Consider the following 12,825-nt stretch of genomic DNA (forward strand, 5'->3'; position numbering starts at 1 on the left):
CACCCCCCCTCCAGCCAAAAAAAAAAAAAAAAAAAGTCTTTAGTGATTTTAAATGGAAATTGTGAATTTGGAAAGCTGATTCTATGACCATTTCTAAGTTCAAATGGCACCAGATGGCACCATTTTGCTTCTTTGGGGCCAAATTTGTTCCGGGGGCGCTTCGCGCCAATCACATTCACTTTCGATTCAAAGTGCACCCCCCTTGCAAAGCAACTGATCCGCCCCTGTCCCTGGTGTGTGAGTCAATTATGTGTGTGTTGTGTGTGTGTGTGTGTGTGTGTGTGTGCGTGTGTGAGCGTGGACAGAAAATTAACGGGGTGTGGGCGTCTCAATTTATGATAGACATTCAATCCAAGACTGAGGATTGACTTTTCCCTTTCCTGTTTACAACTTCTTCTTGTGAACCTGATCAACCCACTGCTTTAAATTACATTTAAAGATTGGTGAATCCATGGAACAACAGAACACACACAAACTCACAAACACGCACACACACCACCACCACCATACACCTCCACCACTCTCTCTCTCTCTCTCTCTCTCTCTCTCTCTCTCTCTCTCTCTCTCTCTCTCTCTCTCTCTCTCTCTCTCTCTCTCTCTCTCTCTCTCTAACACACAAGTTACTGACTGAACAAGAAGTCAGCTTCTGAATCTTTACAATGAACAAAAGAAATGCACATAATATAATACTCTGATCTCATTTTATTCAATTATTCAATTGTAAAGTAAATTAAAACCAAAGAATATCACAATTATTGGTTGTAAAGCAAGAAAAATGCTGCTCGTGTAAAGTGTGTTGTGAGCATAGGTATTACTATTGTCTTCTTGGGTTTTTTCCTTGAAATAAAATTCATAGATAACCTTTTTATGGATTTGGTTTCACAAGGGCACTGCAATACATATAGTGTACAGTTTAGTCTTATCCACCTTGGAGTTTTCTTTGCTGCTACTTTCATCAAACAATTAAGTACATATCATTCAAGTCATGTATTACATATCATATGTAATGTATGTTTGATGGTGTATGCTTTTAATTAAGCGTTGCTGACTATGAATGCACATGTAGATGTAAATGCTTGTATAACTGTGTTTTAATTTTAAATGTGTCAAGCGCAAAGAGCATAATTGTAAAGTTATGATGTTGCGCTATATAAATGGTCATTTATTATTATTATTATTAAGTCTGTCAAAATAAGCAGTTTTTTCTTGCCAAAAATGAAGAAAAAAAAAAAAGACAAATTATGTACATTTTACTAAAGAGAAACAGTAACAGTCTCTTGTACCGACTTTCATTTTAGGTTTCCATCACGCGTGAGCAGATTTCTTTGGTTATAACTGTGCTGGTGCAGTACTTTTCTCAACAGGTTTTGCAAGTGATGTTCAAAAGGTTCTTCAAGCAATGAAGGGTATATCTTTCAACGAAAAGGTTTTTATCTTGCATTGTGTCCTTCATATGTTCAAATAATGCTTCAGGTGATATAGATACCTTATTTCATAAACAACACGTGGACATTAAAATCATAACTTCAACTTGCTAACTTTTCTATGCATGTTCTTTTTTCTTTCTACATGTACCTTAGCGCGTTGGCAAGGTGTCCCTGGATCTCTAGCTGCGCTTTATAAAAATCATGTATTAGTATCATTACTATCGTATTAGCTGTTTAAACACACACCTGAAGTAACGGAAAAAAACAGTTCAAAAGGTATCGCGATATCGCCGGTAGATGTTTAAAAAGCTGTGCACTCTGAGGAATGTGGCACTATCACATTGTAAGCTGACTCCTGAACAGTGACGAAAAGTCTTGGTGTGTGTGGGCCATGTTGGTAAGTGGCTAATGAGATGATGCTGATCAGCTGGTTCAGACTTTGGGGGCGTACTGCTCCACTCTCTCCAACAGAGCATCTGAGTAGCCGGGAGAGTAGTACCTGCAAATAAAATGCATTTTCCATTGGTATCATGATACAGTATCCTCACATCTTCAAACACACAAATACAAAAATATTGTGCACATTTTCAACAGCCGCTTCTACTAAGAACATGAGTTCCGAATTTGAACTTATCTGCTACTGCTGTTTAGCTAATATTTTAAGCTTGCAGGAATAAAAAATTGTTGCCAGTCAAATTTCATAATGATAAATAAATCTGATGTCATCTTCAAGTCTCTGTACTGATCATTAACTCTTTGAACAACCTGTCAGTCTCTTGTTTCTAACGAGTGTGGTATTGCGTGGTTACAAAGTAGACAAGACAGTTGAGGAACCTGGTGTAGCCATCTTTATTACCCGAAGTTCCAGTTACCAAGCGGGAGTTCTTTCCCTTGCGTCATCTGCATGGTAGGCCGAAGTGGGCGTACTTCGACCTATCCAACACCTCCCTCTTTAGAATATTTTTAAACCAATTTTCTTAACACAAAATTATAAACTAAACAAACTTCAAACTTTTGTAAACTTCAAATTACAAACTTCATGCACCCCTCTCCCCTTTTCCAAATGAACATGTAAAAATAAAATGTTTGTTGCAATAATACGTATGAGGTCTCTCATTCATAAGTGTCACTCTAAAGCATCAATCCTGGATGTCTTTTGGCGATTTCAAATAAAGAAAGTACATGTATAGCATGTACATGTACATGTCCATGTTCACCATCTAAAAAAAATACACACGTGAAACTCTAATTAAAATTAATTGTTCACAGTTGGTGAGCCTTGAGGGCCTTTCTCTGACCAACGTGGGATCTACACAATTTCTGCACAAATCACACATTCCTGCTAATTTTCCCAAATTGGTGAGCCGTAAGGGCCTTTCTGGACCAATTTGGGATCTACACTTTGTTGCATGGATGCACTGCATAAGGTTAACAGATTAAAGTGATAAACGTAAAACATGTGACTAGTTCTAGCCATGCAAAATGAACAAACACTTGGTTATAAATGAAAACACAAATCATGGCGTGTCATAATATGCTGTCAAGAGCCGTCGCGACAGCATGCATGATGTTGTGGCCAGGGCATCTGACATAGAGTGCACCTTGGGACCTATCCAACAACGAGTGCTTTCTTTGAGCGTTGAAACTGTGTGACACGCTAAGTCAATGAAGTGTCATAGGTTTCTCTTCCATGTTGTAACACTTACTTGACAATTTCCTCTGGGTAGCAGTTGTTGATTGTGTTGATGTATTCGGCCAATGCGGTGCCTGTGTCAGCTTTGATTTCCTGGATTTTCTTGAGACCGCCGCTCGTAACAAACAGTCGCCTTGCTTTGGAGTCGTGGGGAAGAACTTTGCTGAACTGTCCAACAACATGTTTGAGAATGTTGGACGGTGCATCGTGGAGAAGAGGTTCGAGGGCAGGCAGGTGGACGCATTTCTGTAGGATGTTCTTCAAGGCTTTCTTGCTCTGCAAATTCAGAAGACACGTTCATAAGTAAACTATAAGAACATAAGTCATCCAGCTCCATGGTTTAGGCAAGGTCTGCATGGTTATACCTTTTATCCACACAACTGTCCGAAATGACCGATTATGCTGACTGGGAAATTCTGCAGTGCCAGACATGTGGGAATAGATAGACCAACTGATCTCATAAATGATCCATTGGTTTCACAATGACTCTGTCAAACATTTTTTATCTGGCTATTCTGGCCTAATCCCCACAACTCTGTCCATCTTTCTCCTCCTCCTAGTCAACAATCCCCAAATATCTTTTGAGCTGAACATAACACCTCCTTCACTCAAATTATAATCGTCGAACCAACACAAGTCATGGTCTATGTAAGGTAGAAAACTGCACACCTTTGTCTGTAAGTCTTCTGATGCATCGGCACGCAGGTAGCATTGAAGCAGTTTGGGCAGTACGTTGGCCACTGCGACGGCCTTGGCATGTTCTGGTGTGTGTCGTCCAATCTGCCCCAGGGCCCAGGCCGCTGCTGCCTGTATGTGATCCTCCGGCTCTTCTGATAAGGCGATTGCGAGTTGAACAACACCCTGGTCACAGAGAAACACAAAGTGTAAACAGTGCTGTTATAAACTTCTACACTGGCAAAAATTCTTGTTCACCCTTGAATAAAGAGAAATTTCGGGTGAGGAATAAACTCTGTAGGATGTTTGTTACCTAGATTCAGGAACTATTCCTGCAATGCGCAAGTCTGGATGTTTCCTAAATTCTTTCAAACTTTTAAAATCACTCAATTTATCTGACACGCTGTTTTTTTCCTGCAATTTTCTTGCATTCAGTATGACTTCTCTCACCTTGGAAACAATGACAGCCATGGCGAGGTTCTCGGAGTGTGCAGCCACATATCCCAGCATCATGATTCCTGGCAGTCGCACGTTGGACCTGGTCTCACCCACATAGTCCACCACTGCGGCCACTCCTCCTGCGTTCACTATCAACTGGGCAAGCTGCAACCAGCATCACCAGCATTTTTAATTACAGAGTGAACAAACAAGTTCTCATAATTATTTCAATTAAGGCAGAACAATTTATTACCTTCCCTTTAAACATTGTGCACTGCTATTATTATCCCTTAGGGCAAATAACTCCTCAGACAATATATTTCTGAAGAATGCTTCTAAAAATGTTACTCATTCTTAGTTACAGTGAGGACAACATTTAATTTGTAACAATGTTCTGTTCTTCATTATTTTACATTCATCAATTTTTCTCTTTTTTTTTCTCACTTATTTACTTTTGTTACATTTTGGTTTTTTTATCTTTTAACTGATTTATTCAACTCAATTGGGCTTAAAAATATAGTGCTCTTACCTCTGGTGTGTGTTTGGAGATTTCTCTGATCAGGGTGGCAACATTTTTCTTCACATACTCGTCAGGGTCCTTCAGGCAGGTAAGAACAGCAGGGAAAATCTCAGCTTCCACCACCATCTCAGCAAGGTCAACAGAGTGCTTGGCGATCTGACTCAGCGCAGAGAACACCTGGCGCTGGAAAAGGCAAATATATTATGTTAGACACATTAGAACAAATATGGACAAAAAGTGCTCCTATGAATTTAGTCAAAAACGCAAAGAATCAGTAGTGCACACAGAAACAAAAAAGGGAAGACAAACAAGTCGCGTAAGGCAAAAATACAACATTCAGTCAAGCTGTCATACTCACAGAATGAAACTGAACGCACTGCATTCTCTCACCAAGACCGTATACTCGTAGCATCGTCAGTCCACCGCTCATGGCAGTCTTCTTCTTCTTCGTCGTTCACTAGATGGAGATGCCAATCGCCCGCACGAAAGCAGCTGTCCTCTGTAGGTCCTCCAGGCCGCCGAAGAGCTTGACCCTCAGTGGTACTGGTTCCGGCCACGATGCCTGCCTGGGAGCGTCGTGGAGTCGGCAGTTCTGCAGCAGGTGCTCAGCATTCATGATGTCTGCATTGCAGGAGCACATCTCGGACTCGCCAATTCTGAATTTGCTGTACATGTGGGCATTTAGTCGGTTGTGCCCTGTTCTCAGCCTGAACAGAATGACCTGGTCCCGTTTGCTCAGTTGGTAATAGCAGTCAGACTGGTTGAAGTTTGGGTGTTGCTGCTTCCATTTTTTTTTGGATAGGGCTTTAATGACAGTCTTCTCCTCTGAATAGGAGACCTGTCTGTCCTCTTGTTGCTCATGGCAGTGAAATTGACTAGCGAGAATAGCGCGGTAGTGGTTGCGCTGAGTTTGTTAGCATGCTTTTCTGTATCTCTGTTCTTTTTAACTTTCTGAGCTTGTTTTTAATTCACATATATCATATCTATATGTTTTTGGAACCAGGAACCAAGGAATAAGAAGTTGTTTTCAAAAGGATTCCGGACATTTAATTTTTATCATAATTTTCATATATATTTAATTTTCAGAGCTGGTTTTTAATCCAAATGTAACATATTTATATGTTTTTGGAATAAAAAAATGATGGAGAATAAGATGAAATTAGTTTTGGAATGTTTTAATTAATTTGTACCCCTCAAAGATTGCTTGACCAAAATTTCAATCCATTTGATAGAAAAATGAGGACGTGACAATGCGGCCTCAACTTTTACAAAACGCCGGATATGACGTCATCAAAGACATTTATGAAAAAAACGTCCGGGGATATTATACCCAGGAACTCTCATGTCAAATTTCATGAAGATCGGTCCAGTAGTTTTCTCTGAATCGATGTATACACATACATACACACATACCTACATCACAACCCTCGTCTCGATTCCCCGTCTATGTTAAAACATTTAGTCAAAACTTGACTAAATGTAAAAAGTGATAGAAAGACATACAGATTGGCAAAGGGGCAGACGGACGGACGGACAGACGGATGGTTGGACAGACAGACACACACACACTAACTGCACAGGTTTACACTACAGCAGTTCCTCTCATGAACGGACACCCTTGGGCCATAGCAAAACTGTCCGTACATTGCAGGTGTCCGGTCACGGGAGGGGTGACCACACCACCCCCTCCCCCATACACTCACACAGAGACACATGCACAAACACCAGGATTGAGTCTATGCTAATCACTTCTTGTGGCTACTAAACAATAACAATAAACTCCTAATACTTCTTTAAAGGTTCTGAAAAAATGATTTGTATGAAAAGTGTTGAAAAGAAGAGATAAAATAAATCCTCAAGGCAGTGACACACTCACCATGCACTGACATACGAAAGCAGCCACACAAACACAGCACAGAGGAGCATGTTCTGATGCTTTGCAAGAATAAGCTTGAAAACCAATTTGAATAAATAGCAGCATATAGAGCTGCATGTCATAATCATGTAATTTATTTTCTTCTTGTCTGGCTTTAATGACTGCATGCCGATCATGTGGCATGGCAGTGACTTTTCACTCTTCAGTCGGGAATACACTGTACATAACACAGCTCCCACTCTCCCTCACTAATGCCTACCCCAAGCCCTGATGCTTGGAAATTGTGAGGAAGAGTACACCTCTCTATTTCTCTCCAATGCTCTTCCTGCTGACATGCAGTGACACCAGACACCCCACAGAGTTTAGCCAGCTACCCCCCCCCCCCCCTCTCTCTCCCTCCCTCCAGCCATGTACTGTTTGGGGCTGTGGCCAGAGAGGCCAGCTGCACTGTTCACTCAGAGCAAAACCAGTTGACTGTGTCCTAACTTTTGACAAAGCAAGACAACTGAAGGGTTCACAGATTAGGCAACCGACTCACTGGTCAAGGCTGAGGGGAAACAAGAGTATCTTGTCAATGAAAGAGGTTACACATAGACACACGATTCTGAGAACTGTGGCCGGTTTTTCACTCTCTTTCGCTCAGGACCTTCATCAACTGTGGTTTCTGTTGTTTACGTCCAACAGACAAGAATAAAGAGCACAGTGCAGTTTCATGTTGGCATCTTCGCATGTACTCCACTCCTGACCAAAACTACCCCCCCCCCCCCCCCCCCCCCGCCCTCCATGCACTCAAGTTATCAGTGACTGTCATCACGCCATTGCGGCTGTGATCTTTGTACCAAGAGATGGACTGCTCTGTTATCGATTTTGTTGTGGTGAAAATTTGACGATGGTCTGTCTGTACATTGGAAGTATGACCTGCTGTTGGGACCGAAAATGAGTGTCCGCGTCCACGTTTTACAGGTGTCCGTTTAAGGAGGGGCATAATATAGAAGGAAAACACTCCGTGCCGAGCAAATGTGTCCGTACATGTCAGGTGTCCGCTCACGCCGGGGGCCGTACATTGCAGGGACTGCTGTATATCAACCCACCATGCACTCTTGTTTATTTTCTTCTGCAATTTGCCCTTAGCACCTGGACTCTTCATTTTCTATGTTGTTTAAAAAGTTAACAAACACCAGTGACATTGACAAGGACAGACGGCCTCTGCAAAGCAAAACATTGCTCACAGAATACCCCAGCCTCGTAGCTCTATTTGTTCAAAATTAACAACATTGACATGACTTTTAGACAATAACATACAGTCTTTAAGAAGCAAAACAATAATCACAGATGAACACCCTAGTGTAGATTTATTTTGTCTTGATATTTTTCATCAGCCTTACCTTAAGCTTGGCGTCAGGGTTGAGGATCATCTGGGCCAGGTGAGCGATGGCGCCAGCATCCACCACAGTTTGAGCAAGTTCAGGAGAGTGTTTGCAGATGTCGCTGAGGGCAGAGGCAGCAATTCTTTTCAAAGACAGCTCAGGCTCCTGGATGCACAGTACAAGCAGGGGTACTGCTCCCGCATCCACCACTGCCTGGGCCAGTTCTGTGCAAAAATTCACAATACAGATCTAGAATATTTTGTTGTTGTTGTTGTCTAGGTTGCTATCTCCATAGAATTAGGCATCCATAACATAACTATTTGAATGCATAACTATCAACATTGAATGAAAATAATGGGAGAAAAGTCACTCTACTCATTTTGAATTCCACTGCATTATGCTCTCCAAAACTTTTTCTCAAAATCTCAATCAAACTGTTAAAGATTTATCAAGAATCAGCCCAGCTAAGCAAGCCAAAACAAAACAAAACAAAACAACAATGCACCTGGCCCCCCTGCAATTAGAAGCAGCACTATACATAGTAGCAGACACTGCCAGCCCTGTCTTACTTAATTACCTGCATTGTGACGAGCGATGTATCCCAATGCCCATGCCGCAGACTCCTTCACCCCTGGATCAAATTCCTCCAGGCAGATGACGAGAGCATCCAGAGCTCCACAGTCCACAACTGACTGCGCCAGCTGGGGAGAGTGCTTGGCCACAGCACGCAAGACGAAAGCTGCTGCCTTCTTGTAGAATCGCTGCAGACAATAAACAGTAAGATACGAGACAATGACAAAAGGTGACGTTTTCATGTCAGTATGTCCCAAATGACATCACCAGTACATTTTTCATTCTATCTAATCTGTTTTCGTTCTGTTTTTTCTAATAACATGCGTTAACAATTGATTGCCAACTGGAATGGAAGAGCACAAAAAGTGTAACTTGATATGTAGTTTCTCTAGAGGGAAAAACATCTTCCACTTTCATGTCAGTGTGTCCCATGCAACATACATTTGCCAAACAGCTATGTGTAAGTAGATTATTTGTTAGTGGTATAGAAAATACAGATCAACAATCAAAGTCAGTTTTTACATTCATTTTCTACCTATTTCTTATTTGTTTATTCTTTTGGCAATGGTGAAATGTCAGCAATCGTGTGTCATTCGGGACAGTAGACATGACACCTGACCTTTTGTCACTGTCTCATACATCAGAATTTCAGTCCATGCAAATAAATGCTAACTAAATGCACATCAACAGAAACACATTAGAATAGAAAAGATGCACACTCCTCAAAATAAACATACAAAACAAAAATAACAGTAACACCTTAATAAACAAATTATATACAATTTTAAGCAGTCTTCTTGGAGGTTTACTTACATTCTAATCAGAATAGGCAAGATGAGGTAAACAGTGAAACCAATTTTCAAAGACCCCCACCCCCCAATGTAAGACTTCCACTTCCTTTCTCAGATTTTCTATTCATAACCTCTTTTAATTTACCTCTATTCTAAGACTTTCTTCTGTTTAAAACCTGATTTTCTCAGATATTTTGAGGTCTGAAAAGAAGGGGGCATGGGGGGGGGGGGGGGGGGGTTTACACTGCTCTTACGTTCTGTTCAGCCAGGGAATATACAAGCTGAGGCAGAATGTCCCCTCGCACAACAGCTTCAGCCAGGTCATCGTTGTAGTTGGCCAGGCGTCCAAGGGCTAAGGCAGCTGTCTGCTGGATTGTGGGCACGATGTCCAAAAGCAAAGGACGCAGAAGGGACATAACTCCAGCATTTTGCAGAGTTTCAATGTTCTGTGGCCGTGAAGCCAATTCTGCCACTGTCTGCACAAACTGTGTGCGAGACTTTTGGTACTGTTCAAACACTGAAACCAAGACCGATGAGAATGTAAATATCAGGAACAATTCTCTATCTGAAATCAAACTTTATCTGAAAGGAAAATGTATACTTTTTTTTTTTTTTTTTTTTTTTTTGGGGGGGGGGGGGGGGGGCAACTTAGTTTTGCCCTTTTTTGAAGAAAGGATTTAACAAAAAAGGATGATTAACATCAATTTTTGCCAACCATTTTGGATGCTTTTCAGTTCGTATTTGCTTGAACTGTTTAAAATTATCAAGGCATCCTTTTGTTATGAAAAGAGACCTTAGAGTTAGAGAGTGATGGAAACAAGTATATACTTTTATACTTTTAACCATCTTCTCGGAGTTATTGGGTCACCCACCACCAGTAACCAATTACTCAGTACTCCGCCGCTGGACTACAGACGTTCGGATGAACCCAGTCCACATCAAGAAAGAAGAAGAAGAAGAAGTAGTAGTAGTAGTAGTATTGCTGCAATAACTTCAAACATAATCTGATTTCCACCAAAAATTATTTTGAAGTTTATAATATTTATAAATGATATCATTTGGTGTTAAAAACTTAAGGACAGAGAAACAAGTTATCAAATCAGCTTTAACATGTTGCTGTTGCTATGAATCAAACCACGATACATTGGATGAGTGGCACATTCTCTTTTGGTAACCATCTGACATCTCGATCTCAGAACTTAAGATGCTTGCTGCAAGTTCACGCGTTTACACACAATAAATTCATATCACAACAATACAAACAATAGAAAGCGTTTCGTTTGTTTCCTTACCTTGAAGAACTTGCCGACTCATCTTGCTGTGTCTTCTCTGCAGCTCAGTCTCTAAAAGTGTTGCGCTCGCTTCTCCAATACAGCGTTGCTAGGACCGAGAGTAACCTGCTAGCCCGCACTTACGACTAAAAACACATTTTAACTAAAACATAATCTGTATATTATATTTTCGTCGTAAAATCTTAATGCTAATACTAGCCTACCTATTTGTATAATTTTGAATAATTATGTGGTGATTTTGTTTTTTAAGGTTTAATAAATTGGCCAATCGACGGGCAAACATAAATTGCTTCCACACAGCAACATGGCGATGTCCTCAAGGGTTGTCGGCTCACGGGCTTGTCTTCGACCTGCGTTCTCCTATTTCACGGTATACATACATATACATACTAAGTAGTACTTACAACACATGTGTTGTCTTGATATTCGGTCTTACTTCTTTAGACCGATCACGCTACTCGAACAAAATGCAATGTTTGAAGTCCGTTGTCATCCTGTGAAACTGTTAGGAAAAAGCGTCTGCTAGCGAAAGCACTGAAGAGAAAGTTGAGAGACATAAAAGACTTGTGCAAGGTGGGAGAACAAAAATTCAGTGCTTTAATGTATAAGGGTAAGTTTGGTGTGATTGTGCATGTAGAGATGGGGAGATTGTCTCATCCATGCACCTCTAAAGAGAACCATGTCACCATGTGAAAAATAGACCTATCTGCACCCTGACCCGTGAATATCTCAAGCAACCGCCAAGAAAGAAAAAACCCACAACTATTGCTCAAGAAAAAATCTCGCAAACTGATCATGCATTTTATTCTTACCTTATAATGTACATATATATATATATGCATTACTTATTTCAGCAAACTCGCAACATCAGCAGTGATGACTTCAAAACTGACCAACCTCAAAAGAAGAAAGGACGAAGCCACCCAGAAACACCCCAGTTTACCAAGGAACATTCAGGGGAACCTCTGAAAGGTAAAATTCATGACAAGAAGCCATTCCGCATGGAACTCCAGGCTAACAAGAACTACTCCTGGTGTGTGTGTGGCACCAGCAAGTCACAGGTATGTTTTATCAAGGGGAATGTGCCCTTTTAACATTTACATATATTTTTAAATATATATATACAAAGTAAAGATGTCACTTAATGATTTTTTATTCTCAGTACACCGTCAGACTGAAAGCACCAAAAGTTACAGAGAGGATGTTGGTGGGAGGAGGGGAGGGTAAAGATCGAGGGGAACCAAATTAGAGAATTGTAAAACAAATTCTTGCCTCACTTTTTTTGGTCTGTTAGTTTTTCAGCCTTTTTCATTGTAGGGAGACTGTAATGCTAAGATCGTCGCGATATAACCTTCGTGGTTGAAAACGACGTTAAACACCAAATAAAGAAAGAAAGAAAGAAAGTAATGCTAAGAGTAATAGAGAATCATCATTTCTAATACAACTGCGCTAGAACATAGACCATTTATCCTGGACCGCCAACTAGCTCTCTCTCCGCTCTGTCTCTCTATTACGAGGTAGCGGCCTCACGCATTTAGGAACCTACGCTTACTAGCCTTTCAGAAATCAGAGGGATGTCATATCCGGTGTTGATTGTAAACATGGACGAAGTTGCCGAGGTAAGTTCTGAAAATGCTAAAATAAACTCAGCTAAAGTGCATATGGAACATGTTCTTCGATGAGTTTTGTAAAGTTTAGTTTGGAGTTTTGGAAAATCCAGTTCATTGTCACCTCCCATTGTCACAAATAACTGGAGCGTGCTTTCTTTTCACTGTCTTCGAATCGCTGGCCTTCAAACCGGACGCTAAGCGCCCCTGAAAGTCGAGCGTCGTAACCTCGAAGGGTCACGTGACGAGTTGGCGGTCCAGGCTATTTGGTCTATGGCTAGAATTAACATTGTTCTGCTGCATCAGTGTCTCAACCTGTTTGTCTTTCTCTTGTTTAGCCATTGTGCGATGGATCTCACAAGCAACTTTGGGGCGTTTCTGAGAAGAAAACTGGACCAAAATGGATGCCCCTGCGATTTCAAGTGGATGAGACAAAAGAATACTGGCTGTGCAATTGCAAGCAGACTTCAAAACAGCCATTCTGTGATGGAACACACAAACAACCACACATTCAAGCAGCCATTAAATAGCCCACAGAAAAAAACTGGCTGTGTTGTTCAAAGGTA

The 12,825-nt window shown here is 41.0% G+C and overlaps 1 protein-coding gene across 1 annotated transcript; it reads right to left on the bottom strand.

The window, feature by feature from the left end:
• Positions 1–682: 682 nt before the first annotated feature.
• LOC138982466 (sperm-associated antigen 6) lies at positions 683–10,779 on the bottom strand. Its single transcript, XM_070355761.1, has 9 exons — positions 10,653–10,779; positions 9,615–9,877; positions 8,574–8,757; positions 8,015–8,220; positions 4,763–4,936; positions 4,246–4,398; positions 3,790–3,981; positions 3,134–3,396; positions 683–1,926 (listed from the first exon to the last, which is right to left on the bottom strand). The coding sequence occupies exons 1-9, from the start codon at positions 10,672–10,674 to the stop codon at positions 1,860–1,862; spliced, it is 1,524 nt and encodes a 507-aa protein (XP_070211862.1). The 5' UTR covers positions 10,675–10,779; the 3' UTR covers positions 683–1,859.
• Between the last annotated feature and the right edge of the window lie 2,046 nt (positions 10,780–12,825).

This window comes from Littorina saxatilis, linkage group LG12 (assembly GCF_037325665.1).
Source record: "Littorina saxatilis isolate snail1 linkage group LG12, US_GU_Lsax_2.0, whole genome shotgun sequence".
Classification (NCBI taxonomy): Eukaryota; Metazoa; Mollusca; class Gastropoda; order Littorinimorpha; family Littorinidae; genus Littorina; species Littorina saxatilis.